The 12,681-nt window shown below is 44.1% G+C and overlaps 1 protein-coding gene and 1 pseudogene across 1 annotated transcript; one reads left to right on the top strand and one right to left on the bottom strand.

The window, feature by feature from the left end:
- Positions 1-422: 422 nt before the first annotated feature.
- Positions 423-3,615, bottom strand: LOC117034616 (developmental pluripotency-associated protein 2-like; annotated as a pseudogene).
- Positions 3,616-3,744: 129 nt separating this feature from the next.
- ZNF416 (zinc finger protein 416) lies at positions 3,745-12,654 on the top strand. Its single transcript, XM_033127729.1, has 4 exons — positions 3,745-4,000; positions 4,534-4,572; positions 6,588-6,714; positions 10,634-12,654. Exons 1-4 carry the CDS (start codon positions 3,968-3,970, stop codon positions 12,205-12,207), a joined length of 1,773 nt encoding a protein of 590 aa, XP_032983620.1. The 5' UTR covers positions 3,745-3,967; the 3' UTR covers positions 12,208-12,654.
- The last annotated feature ends 27 nt before the right edge of the window (positions 12,655-12,681 follow it).

The following is a 12,681-nucleotide window of genomic DNA, read 5'->3' as shown; positions in this document are numbered from 1 at the left end:
CGGCAAAGCTATGGATACAGAAAAAAATATCCGTGGTCATGGGTTGGGGGGAGGGAGTGTTGAATAGGTGGAGTATGTAATTTTTAGGGCAGTGAAGCTATTTTGTATGACACTATACTGGTGGGTATGTCATTATAAATTTGTCAAAATCCATAGAATGTAAAACACAAAGAGTGGACCCTAATGGAAACTTTGGACTTTCCATGATAATGACATGTCAATCAACATAGATTCAACAAATGTACCATTCTGGTGTGGGATGCTGATAGTAGAGAAAATGGGGGAGTGCAGTATTTGGGAAGTCTAGTGTCTGCTCAATTTTTTCTGAAAGTCTAAAACTGCTTTAAAAATCTATTAATTAAAGCAAAACCAAATTATATTCTATATAGCTAAATACCTGAGGCAGCAGTGGCAGTAACTTTTTGGCAAACCTCAAGTACAGAATCCAGACATTCACATCTGTACCCAAGGCATCAGGCAACACTGAGGATGGCCAGGACAGAGCACAGCAATCACTGGGATACAAGTCCATTTATCTGTGAGCCGTCCACCATTTATTCTTTATCAAGACATGGCCTATACAAGAGGAATGATATGGGTGTATTCAAACCAGGCTGCTTCTCCTTCCCTATTGTAATTTATCTTTCCATCATCCTCTTATTCCTCTTAATACCTTCAGGGCATAACATATTCTGTTTCAGGTCTGGGTATGGGAAAGTGTCCGTTACCTAGGCCTGACCTGCACAGAACTACAAACGAATCCAACCCTTTGTGTCTGCCATAGACCACATACCACCTGATACTAGAGGTTCACAGCAGAAAGTTCACAGCAGAAGTAGGAATGGAGCATGAATTCACAGCATTATGACAAACAGCTCTTGCAGCAATTCTTGCCCTTGCTGCCAACATGGCTTCCTGAGCTGAAGGTATCACTTCAACTCTATTGGTCACTTCCTCTCTCACTCATCTTACAACTTTTCTAACTCCTTGCTCTCTTAGCCACCATCTTGCATTTCCTTGAACTTGATGCAATGTGGCCTTCTGTGGAGTTTCAGGAATATTCTTTATAGTCTCCATACTCCTTAGTCACTCATTTTTCTTCAGAGTAAGCATGTTCCTTGATCTCAGATGAACCTCTATTTTCTTGCCATCACTCCTCAAATTAAATTGTTGGCACCAGTTCCACAAAGTGTCCCAACGTATTTTATTAATTGCAGGCAAAACGGTTGGTGGTGTGGGGGAAGACTGGTTTTGGGCAAGCTTTGAACTATTCATTCATTTGAGGAAGATAAACTTTATCATTTGTCCTAGGAGTCTTCAGGTTGGCTTCCGAGGTTGAAGAAACACTTAGTTCTATTTGATGTTCTTCAGTAGGTTCCTCATTAACTGGAACCAATGTAAGAATCACACTTTCCTCACCTAATTCATCCTCAAAGAAATTCTTTTCGCTGCTATCACAAGTTGAGCTTGCCATTCCCAGAAACACTCAGAGGACAGCAAAGCCAGTGCAGTTAAGGATACCTGCAGTTTACTCCTTTTCACCTCTTGAGTTAATTCTTTATTATATGAGTCTAAATTCACGTTTTTGTATGTGGATATCCTTTCCCCCATGGAACTATCTTGACACCTTTGTTGAAAATCAATTGACTATAAATGCAAAAGTTTGTTCCTGGATTCTCAGTTCTGTTCCATTGATTTATACGTCTATCTTTATGATCTTGACTTTGAGGTAACTCTCCAACTGAATATATGGGTAATTTGGGAGATTACACTGGAGAATGTTTTTCACATTGCAGCATTTTACATTTCCATATTAAATGTACAAAAGTTCCAATTTCTTCAGTCTCCGCAATACTTATTTTTCCTTTTTTAAGTCACCCTGGTAGGTGTACATTAATATCTCACTGTGGTTTTGATTTGAATTTCCCTAATGACCAATGATGCTGACATCTTAAGGAATTTGCTCCTGCTGTTGTCTATCTTTTCATCATCTATTTTCTCCTCTTTTCTGACCTCCCATCAGTGTATAAACATGAACTGACACCTACTCCATTGAAAGGAAACTGTTTCTCTGCCTCCACCAGCTCCTTAAAGCTCTGTTCTATTTCCTGAGGCTCCCTGGCTCTTTTTCTCCACTGCCCATCCCAATCAGGCTTGCAGCCCACATGGTAAATTTCTTCACCCATAGTCTGTCTTCTATTCCCCCAAATGAAGTCGGGAGAAACCCATCTTGCTTCCAGTGAGTACACTCCACATAGCAGAATAGATCTCCAACAGGAAGTGGACATAACCTACTAGCAAATAGTGGTAATATATGACTGGAGTTTGTCATTTTGGGATTTTCCTCCTTTCTTATTCAGCTCACAAAATAATTTCCCTAACTCAAGTAAATCTCTTTTTAGAAGGGGCTCTTCCTGCTTCAAACAAGGTTTCATGCTGTACTCTGGATTACCATGTACTCAGATCTCAGAGCTCAGGAGGTTGGGATTTCTGGGTGGACCTCATAGAAAGTAGGATATGGGCGTTGAAGGTATATGTGGTCACCTAGGCGTTTGGCACAAACCTAAGCTGTGCATGTGCAGGGTGACTTCACAAGGCTAGGTAGAGAATAGCTGCAGGGGCTCAGAACTGGCATCCGCAGATGCACAGGCAGCACAGTGCTGGTAATAGAATCCTGAACGGTCAGTGGAGACCCTAGAAAGCCCTCACCTTAGGAGTAATAGGGTGTCCAACATTTATTTTATTTTCTTTATATCAAATAATCCCTTAATCTGAAGAAAGCGTTGTGCTCTGCCTGTTCTCGTTTTCCTGAGGGAAGCTGGTAAATTCTTTTCCTCCCGAACCAGCACAGACATGCTTCTGAGTAGACCTACGTGTGATCTGAGGTCGCATCCGGGAGGGGCAGTGTGGTCTGGGCACATTGTGGGTGGCAGGAGGAAAGTGTTGTAAGTCCAGACCCCACGGAGCCCGGTGCCTCCGCTGGAAGGCAGGGAAGCGCGACCCTGAGGAGACATCCAAGCCTTTAAGGGTACTCCGTCGAAGCTGGGTTTCCATCTCTTCCCAGAGTCTTTGTTTCCCCCTTTTCGGCCGAACGCCGACTTTCACACACGGCCTCAGGGGGCGCCCTTCCTGGCCCAGGAGAGGCGCGGCCGCGAGCTGTCCCGAGGATTTCCCGGTAGCAGCGCGGAGAGTTGCGGGACGCGCGAAGGGGACTCCAGACCCCGCGGGGGTTCCCGTGTCCCTCAGGACCCTCCGGGCTCCGGGTGCGACTTCCCCACCGCTAGTCCGAGAACGAAGGTAGCACTCCTGCCCGAGGTCGGGCGCAGACCCGGCCGCCGGCGACTCAGCCGCAATCCTCCCAGCGGAGGCCGAGTCCCCACCGGTCCCTCAGAGGCAAAATCTCAACTTGTCGAGAGCCTCCAAAGCCAAATCCCGACCTTTCTAAGTGACCTCCAGGGGGCGCACATGAATCCGGCTCCTCTTCCACACACCTCCGGGAAATCTCAGTGCCCGCCTACAGGTGGAACGCTGCAGGACCACACGGCCCTACCGCGTCCTCCGCCACTCCGCGATTCTCTAGCCGAGTGCCCTTCGTGGGGGCCTGTAGCGCTGTGGAAACGATGTTACCCATAATGCTTTGTGCCGATAGCCCCCACCCTCCCTCTCCCGCAGGCGTGCAGCCAACGAACGCCCAGAAGCAGGGCGTTTCCACGTTTGGACCAGAGGATCTGGGCGGAACTTCCGGCACCGCTCTGGTGACTGTCACTTTGACTGCTCTGGCGTACTGCCGCAATATTAGGGACGGGGAATCGGGCTGGAGGTGACCAGATCGAGAAGGCGCTCGCGGAGGGGTTGTGTCCACTGCACAACGGCTAGTCTGAGGGTCGTCGGCAGTGGGTGATGGCTGAGCACTGTCCTGTCTCTTAGGGGGCCCTCCCTCCCCTCCCGGCTCCACTCACGGAGTCGGATGGCGGCGACCGCGCTGAGGGGCCCAGTTCAGGTGAGTGCGCGTTCCCTGGCCATCAAGGTCCTTACCCCACCCGAACCCTAAAGGGGGCAGGGTACCTGCTCGCGATTATTCAGTACAGGTACCAGCATCCAGGACAGTGGGGAGCTCATGGATAGGGTCCCCATATCTGAAATCCAGTTGTGGAGGGGCGATTGAGCCAGAAGCATTAGCGCCTGGAATGGCAAAGTGAGTTTTATCTCCAATCTCAGAAAACCACGGGCTGGTAGTTATGGAAGGTTGTGAACATAAGAGGCACATGATCTGAATTACATTTTTTCAAGATTTTCGAAGTCGCTCAAAGTTGGAACAGACTGGGAATGGGATGATAACACTGAGGCATGGGGAGGTTGAGTCCTTGTCCAAGGTCACATAGCTGTAAGAGACAGCACTGAGGACTGAGGCTCAGAGACAATGCCGTCATCCCAGGTCACCTGACTCCGGGGCTACGCAGGGGTAAGGGAAGGCCTGAGCCTATGGAGAACTGCCATGATTACATCCCTCTAATGACTTCTCTCTTTCTCCAGATTCCCAAGACTACAGAAGCACTTATGGACTGTACCCAGGTGAGTGGAGGATATTCCAGCCCCTCGGTGGTCCTGATCCTACTTTTTGTCTCTAGGATTGTGTCCTGGGACTCTGCCTGCCACTCTTCCAATCCTTTGGCCTGGGGACCCTGAAGAAACTGTAAGCCCAGGTTCGTAAATCCAGGCTGGAGGTTATATAGAATGGTTCCTATTGCTGGTAAGCAATATGAGGAGGTGTAAACGATTATTCCAGATACAAGAACCAGAATATGCTAATGCTGGGAGGTGAGGCTGAGCTTGTTCAGGGACTTACAGTTATCCTTTCTCATGAGACAGAAAGGAGAGCTGAGAGCAGCTGGGAAGGTGTCAGGCCTGGATTGGCTCCATAAGAAGTTGGCTGTCTCTCTAGAGGTGATGAGAGAAATACTGTACGAGGTTGGGAGCAGAGGACAGGGATGATCTCACCCAGGTCAGGCTCCTTGTGGCTGCAGAATGGAGAACAGACTGTAGGTGTGGGGAAGAGAGAGGAATAATAGAGAAGAGGTGTCAGCAATACTTCAGGTGAGTGTGGGTAGTTGTACCAGTGAGGTGGCCCTAGAGGTGGGAGAACTGGTTGGATTCTGGATCAGCTTTTTAATGAGGGCCACCCAAATTTTCAGATTTTAAGGATGAGAGAGAGAAAGGTAGGAGTCAGCGTTTTAGAGGTTAGCAGATGGAAGGATGGAAACTCCATTAACCAGAATAGTAAGGTTACTTTTCATTGAGGATGTCAGTTTTGCTATCTTAAGAGTCTGAGATGTTCCAAAGAACAATTGTGGAGAGCGATTAGTTGATGGCCACAAAGGTATAGAACTCTGAGGAGAGGTTCAGTATGGAAACATCCAAAAGGTGGTGGCCATTGTCTGCACTGGGGTGTAGCTGAGGGTCACAATTAGGAGGAGGATCCTGGTCATCGTGGTAATGGTAATAGCAGCTGAGCAAGAGGGAAAACGGGGGCAGGGGGAGGGGAGGGAGGGGCTGTGACTGGGTCTGATGCTTGGGTACCTGGTGGGCATCACAAACACAGACGAAGGAGAGAAGTGGCCGTGGGAAGGTTATGGGAGAGTGGATGATCTGTCCAAGGCTTTCATGGGAAGTGTAGATATAAGGGGAATGTGAAAGGACAGGAATAATTGAGACAAGATAATAGTGAGGTCCCGATTATTGCTTATTCACACTTTGGACTTAGCAGTTTTTGTTGTGACCCTTGGTGTGGCCTGGGGTGTTCCACCCAGCTTGGTGGATTAGTACAGGGGCATAAATGACCATTTATGGAAGTCACTGGGCCTCTGCAACAGGATTTTAAATGATGTTTAGATGGAGAGAAGAAGGCAGTGGCTGGAGAGGGGACATCAAGTGCTGCACAAGGGGAGGAAGGCCATGGGTCTCTGAGATCTGATGTTGTTCTGAGTAGGTGAGGTTGAAGCAAGGAGCAGAACTGGCCAGGGAGGCCTTCAGAAGAGGTTTCATCCTATCTGACAGTGGGGACCATTGGCCTTCTGGGATAGTACTGGATCCTGTTTCAATTGACCAAGCACCATCTGGATGCCATGTAACATGTGGGAAAGCCAGGGAGAGGCCTGTGGTGTGGGCAGGAAGGTATAAGTGGTTGCTGGAGCAAGACTGAGAGAAAGGTGTGGTAGAAAGGGTGACGTAGAGAGTGAATGACGTCAGCCCATGACGTTCAAGACATAAGGGTGAAGGGGGAGGTCACATTTGGTTGTGTCTGGGAGGCACGATCTGGGGGACTCCAGGGGAATTGCCTGACAAGAGGGGATATGCCCTAAAGCCAGGCTCAGTTTAGATAGCTTCTCTCTGCCCATGTGCCTGTCATTGCTGTGGGCAGACACAATGATCATGAAACTGTGAGAAGAGAGTGGGTATCTATGGCCTGATATCTCCTCTAAGATGGGGACATTGGGAGGAGCGTGAGCAGGGGGTGGTTGTTTGAGTGGATGAACTTGGGATCCTAGGAGAAAAGTTGATCATAGAATGATCTGTCCCCATTATGGCAGGACTGTGTGACCTTTGATGATGTGGCTGTGTTCTTCTCGCAAGAGGAGTGGTGGCTCCTTGATGAGGCTCAGAAGCACCTGTACCTCAATGTGATGCTGGAAAACTTGGCACTTATATCCTCGCTGGGTAAGACTCACATACCCCGCCAGTATCCTGGTGCCTCTCTGTCCTCTTTCCCCCCAAGAGGCAGCTCGACCTTTCCATAGCCAGACCATGGGCTCTATTAACTTTCCCACTTTCTCAGCATATGTGCTGTGGGTGCCAGTGCTGAGCTGTGTGTACAATGCCAAGTAGCCCCAAGCATTAAGGAAGGGATTCAGGAGTCTGGCAATCAGCTTAATGAATCCTTCCTTATTTGCCTTCTCCCTGGCAGGATGAATGTGTCCAGATCCCTGGCACCTTGTGTTTCAAGTTTGGATTGAGTCAGTAATTTTAATAATATTGATACAAGGTATAAAAAAATATGGTGAATGTTTAAATAAATAAAAAGAATTATTACCATAAAAGGCACATTGCCATTAAGTCCCCTCAATACTCCTGCTCGCTTCGAACACACTTATCTCATTGTTCTTGCCACTTTCTGAAGCATTTCTGGAAGTTCTCTTTCATGTCTTTAGTTGCGCCACTGTGGCTGCCTCGATGTCCCGAATCGATTCAAAACATTTACCTTTCATGATCATTTTGACTTTGGGAAAGAGCCAAAAGTCACACAGTGCCAGATCCAGTGAATAAGGTGGATGATGACACACCATAATGTTTTTATTTAACAGAAATTGCCATATACCAGAAGTGATGTGTGAAACGGAGCCTTGCATTGTGATCACAAAATACAGTGAATGCTGCTGCCGAGTGTTATCCAATGGAAAGGCGGGGATCTTCAATATGGGAAGTGGTGTGTTGAACCTTAGTAACAGTGTGTGACAAGTTTCAACTTGTTTGGTGCAGTAGAGAGTGAGCTATGGCCGAGAGAAGGTGTGTTTTAAACTGTGCCTTAAATCATCCTACATCATGACAATGCTCCATGTCACACATCACTTCTATTATGGCAATTTCTGTCAAATAAAAACATCACGGTGTGTCCTCATCCACCTTATTCACTGCATCTGGCACAGTGTGACACCTGGCTCTTCCCCAAAGTCAAAATGATTCAGGACATGGAGGCAACCACAACAGCACAACTAAAGACACTCATGAAAGAGGACTTCCAGTACTGCTTCAGAAAGTGGCAAGAACAATGCCACTTCGAAGCGAGGGGTTTAATGGCAATGTGTCTTTTACTGTAATATGTATTTTTTTAATTTAAACATTCACAGTATTGTTTGATCACACCTCATATTGTATATAGGGTCCTAATGATGAGGCCAAAGCATTAGGGCTATAGTAATCCACCAGAGGTACCCTCTAATTTTTCCAGATTTAAGAACAGGCACAGTTGGGCTATAGAAAGGAGAAGCAGTGAGGATAATCACTCCTTTATATATTAGATTTTTATATAATAAGTTTTAATCCTTGAAGGCCCTGTTTTAACTTACATAAGGGCATATTAACTATTTCAACTGGGTGGACTATGGGGTACCATTTTATTAAGCCATTTTGTTTGAAATACTTACGTTAATGTAAACTTATTATTCATCATGTTAGAGCATCTGTACCCAATATGGGATATTTTCCAGTAATGGGTGCTATGACTTTGGAAAATTTAGGAAAGACTACAGTTCAGGTGAGGCATATCTATTTTTTTGTTTTATATTTAGTTACTTTCTTAAGATTATAATGGTACAGTGTGTAAAAGTGGTGGGATCCCCAGGTATAAATTGAACCCCAGTAATGATTACATTTTTAAAGTTTGGCCATTGGTATTGGTACCTTTTAGTAAATGTTATGGGTTATTTATTTATTTATGTTTAAACCACATTATTGAGGAATGATTGACATGTAAAAAGCTACATATTTCATGGATACAACTTGATGGGTTTGGGGTTAAGTATATATCCATGAAAATCATCACCACCGTCAAGGACATAAACATATCCAGTACCTCCCAAAGTTTCTTCCCACCCCTTCTTTATTATTATAAAAATTATATTGTGTGTGTGTGTGTGTATGGTAGGAATGTTTAACATAAGATTTACCCTTTTAGCAAATTTTAAGAATATGAGTACATTACAGTGTTGTTAGCTATAGACACTACTGTATAGATCTCCAGAACTTATTCATCTTGCTAACTCTGTACCCTTCAGCCATCACTTCCCCATTTGCCCATTCTCCCAGCCCCAGCAAACATCATTCCACTCTTTCCTACTCTAAGTTTGAGTACTTTAGATTCCACATATAAGTGAGATCATACAGTATTTGTCTTTCTGTGTCTGGCTCACCTCACTTAGCATAATGCCCCGAGGTCCATCCATGTTGTTGCAAATGGCAGGATTTCCTTCTTTCTCATGTCTGAATAATATTCCATTGTATGTATATATTGCATCTTCTTTATCCATTCTTCCCTTTATGGACATTAAGGTTTTTCCATGTCTTGGGTATTGTGATGATGCTGCAGTGATCATGAGAGTCCTGGTAACTCTTGGAGAACCTGATTTAAATTCCTTTAGGAAAATACCCAGAAATGGAATTGCTGGATCATATGGTAGTTCTAGTTATAATTTTTTGAGGAAACTCTATACTGTTTTCCATAATGGCTGTACCAATTTACATTCCTACCAAAAGTGTACCAGGGTTACCTTTTCTCCACATCCTTACCTAATTTGTTATCCCAGAGATAAATCCCAGTTGGACATGGTTTATGACCCTTTTAATGTGTTGTTGAATTTGGTTTACTAGAATTTTGTTAAGAATCTTTTCATCTGTGTTTATCAGGAATACTACCCTGTAATTTTCTTGTGTTGTAGAGTTTTTATCTGGCTTTGGTATTGGGGTAATGCTGGCCTTGTAAAATGACTTTGGATGTGTTTCCTCTGCTTCAGTTTTTTGGAGGAGGGTTGGTATTAAGTGTTTCTGGCATACACTAGTAAAGCCATCAATTCCTGGGATTTTCTTTTTTGGAGATTTTTGATTACTGATTCAATGTCATTACTCATTATTGGTCTGTTCAGATTTTTTGTCTTCATGATTAAGTCTTGTTAGGTTGTATGTTCCTAGGAATTTATTCATTTTTTTATAGGTTTTCTTGGTGTATAATTTTTTGTAGTAGTCTCTTATGATCCTTGTATTTCTGTGGTGTCAATTGTCATGTCCTATATTTCATTTATAATTTTATTTGTGTCTTCTCTCTTTTTTGTAGCCTAACTGAAGACTTGTCAATTTTATCTTTTTCAAGAAAATCCTTTAGTTTTGACTTTTTTCTATTGTTTTCCTATTCTCCGTTTTATTTATTTCCACTTTGATCTTCATTTCCTTCCTTCTGCTAACATTGGGCTTAGTTTGTTCTTCTTTTTCAGTTCCATGAAGGTAGGGTGTTTACTTAAGATCTTTCTTTTTTTCTTAATGTACTCGTAGATATGTATCTGCTATAAACTTTCCTCAGAAATTCTTTTACTAGTTCCCATAACTTTTGGTATATTGTGTTTTTCATTTTCATTTGTCTCAAGATTTTTTTTATTTCTTTTTTTGATTTCATCTTTACTTCATTTTTTTTTTGTCCATGAGTGTGTTGTTTAATTTCCATATATTTGTGAATTTTCCAGTTCTCCTCCTGTTATTAATTTCCCCTTTATCGCATTTTGTTCAGAAAAGATACTTGACATGATTTCAGTTTTCTTAACTTTGTTAAGACTTGTTTTGTAGCCTATCACATGATCTATACTGGAGAATTTTGCTGTGCTCTTGAGTAGAGTGTATATTCTGCTGCCATTCAGTGGAATGATCTGTATTTGTCTATTAGGTGCATTTGGTCTATACTATTGTTTAAGTGCACTGTCTACCCAACTATCAAGGTTTTTTAAGATATCAAATCATATTATACATAGTTAAAAAGACATGATTGATACTCTCCCATCATAGTCAGCATGATTCATCAGCATTTCTCTTCTTTCAGTTTGTTGGCATGCAGTGGAGAATGAAGAGACACTGCCTGAGCAGAGTGTTTCTGTACAAGCTTTGTCACAGGTCAGGACTCCAAAGGCAGGTCCATCCACCCAGAAGATTCACCCCTGTGAGAAGTGTGTCCCCATCCTGAAAGACATTTTGCACCTGGCTGATCTACCTGGGCAGATACCATACTTGCTTGGTGCACGTGCAAACATACACCAGCTTCATTTCAGTACAGAGAAGAGGGACGTGGACAGTGCATCGTTTATAAAGAGCTGCATATTTCATGTGTCCGGGAATCCATTCACCTGTAGGAAAGTTGGAAAGGAGTTCCCTGCCACATTGGGCCTTCTCCAGTACCAGGTCATTCCCAACAGTGAGAAGCCAAACAAAATCTCCAAGTGTGGGGAGCCTTTTCATGTTGGAAAATGTCCTTTAAAGTTGCATGAATGTGGGAAAGCCTCCAGCCACAAACACAGTCTTGTTTACCACCCAAGAGTCTCCACTAGAAAAAGGGTCTATGAGTCTGGCAAATATGGGAAAGCCTTCTGCTGTAAATATTCAGTTGTTCAGCTCCAGAGAGTCCACACTGGAGAAAGGCCTTATGAGTGCAGTGAATGTCAAAAATCTTTTAGGCAAAGAGCCACCCTCATTATACACCAGAGAATTCACACTGGAGAAAGGCCTTATAAGTGTGGCGAATGTGGGAAATCCTTTAGTCAATGCTCCAACCTTATTGAACACTGCAGAATTCATAGTGGAGAAAGACCTTATGAGTGTGAGGTGTGTGGGAAAGCTTTTGGGTGCAAATCCAATCTTGTTCGGCACCAGAGAACTCACACTGGAGAAAAGCCTTATGAGTGCAACAAATGTGGGAAATTCTTTAGACAAAGCTTCACCCTCGTTCAACATCAGAGAATTCACACCACAGCAAGGCCTTATGGGTGTGTCCAGTGTGGGAAAGCCTTTAACCAAAGAGCCACTCTCATTAGACACCAGAGAGTTCACACTAATGAAAGGCTTTATGAATGCAGGGAATGTGGGAAAGCCTTTGGATCCAAATCTAAACTTGATCGTCATAACAGAAGTCACACTGGAGAAAGGCCTTACAAGTGCACTGAATGTGGGAAATCTTTCAGACAAAGCTACAGCCTCGTTGAGCACCAGCGAATTCACAGTAGAGCAAGGCCTTATGAGTGTGACCAGTGTGGGAAGTCCTTTAGCAGAAGAGCCGTCTTTACTAAGCATCAGAGAATTCACACTGGAGAAAGGCCATATAAGTGTGGTGAATGTGGGAAATCCTTCAGTCGAAGCACTAGCCTTATTCAGCACTACAGTATTCACACTGGAGCAAGGCCTTATGCGTGTGGCCAGTGTGGAAAATCCTTTAGGCAAAAGTCTGTCCTCATTCAACACCAGGTAGTTCACACGGGAGAAAGGCCATATGAATGCAGCAAATGTAACAAATCCTTTAGCCAACGCTCAAGCCTCAATCTCCACCGAAAATTTCACACCACAGAGAGGCCCCGTGAATGCAAGAAATATGGGAAACCCTTCACTCCAACATCTAATGTTGTTTAACACCAGAGAGTCCACAATTGAGAAAGACCTTAGACCTGAAGGAAAGGTACTGTCTCTTTGTTCCTTATAATGACACTAGACAGCTTTTGTGTGGGAGCTATCTACCTGAAGTTTAACCTCATACTTCCAAATATCCAGAGGGGGGAAATTTCCTATGAGTTCCATGTATGTGTGAGACTTACAGGAGCTGCATTGCATATTCTAAACTCACCAGGGCCCTTGCCAGAGTTACATCATGCCAGTTTCTCTGGTAGAAGCCATCCACCTCTACTACCTTGCACAGCATTTCATCAGTTACCCTGATGTACCTAAGGCAAGGCATATGAGGTGTGATAAAAAATATGGTGAATGTTTAAATAAAAAAAAAAATTATTACAGTAAAAGACACATTGCCATTAATCACCCTCAAAATACCCCCCATCCCCCCCCCCCCCCCGCTTCGAACACACTTATCCCATCATTCTTGCTTCTGAA

This window comes from Rhinolophus ferrumequinum, chromosome 15 (genome assembly GCF_004115265.2).
Source record: "Rhinolophus ferrumequinum isolate MPI-CBG mRhiFer1 chromosome 15, mRhiFer1_v1.p, whole genome shotgun sequence".
Classification (NCBI taxonomy): Eukaryota; Metazoa; Chordata; class Mammalia; order Chiroptera; family Rhinolophidae; genus Rhinolophus; species Rhinolophus ferrumequinum.
The sequence above is the reverse complement of the archived record's forward strand: the minus strand, read 5'-3'. Positions and strand labels throughout refer to the sequence as shown.

Excerpts from the sequence above, each read along its gene's own strand:
- ZNF416 (XM_033127729.1), top strand. The coding sequence starts at position 3,968 with ATGGCGGCGACCGCGCTGAGGGGCCCAGTTCAG. Across the intron at positions 4,573-6,587 it reads CACTTATGGACTGTACCCAG|GACTGTGTGACCTTTGATGA; the intron begins GTGAGTGGAGGA and ends CCATTATGGCAG. Across the intron at positions 6,715-10,633 it reads GGCACTTATATCCTCGCTGG|TTTGTTGGCATGCAGTGGAG; the intron begins GTAAGACTCACA and ends CTCTTCTTTCAG.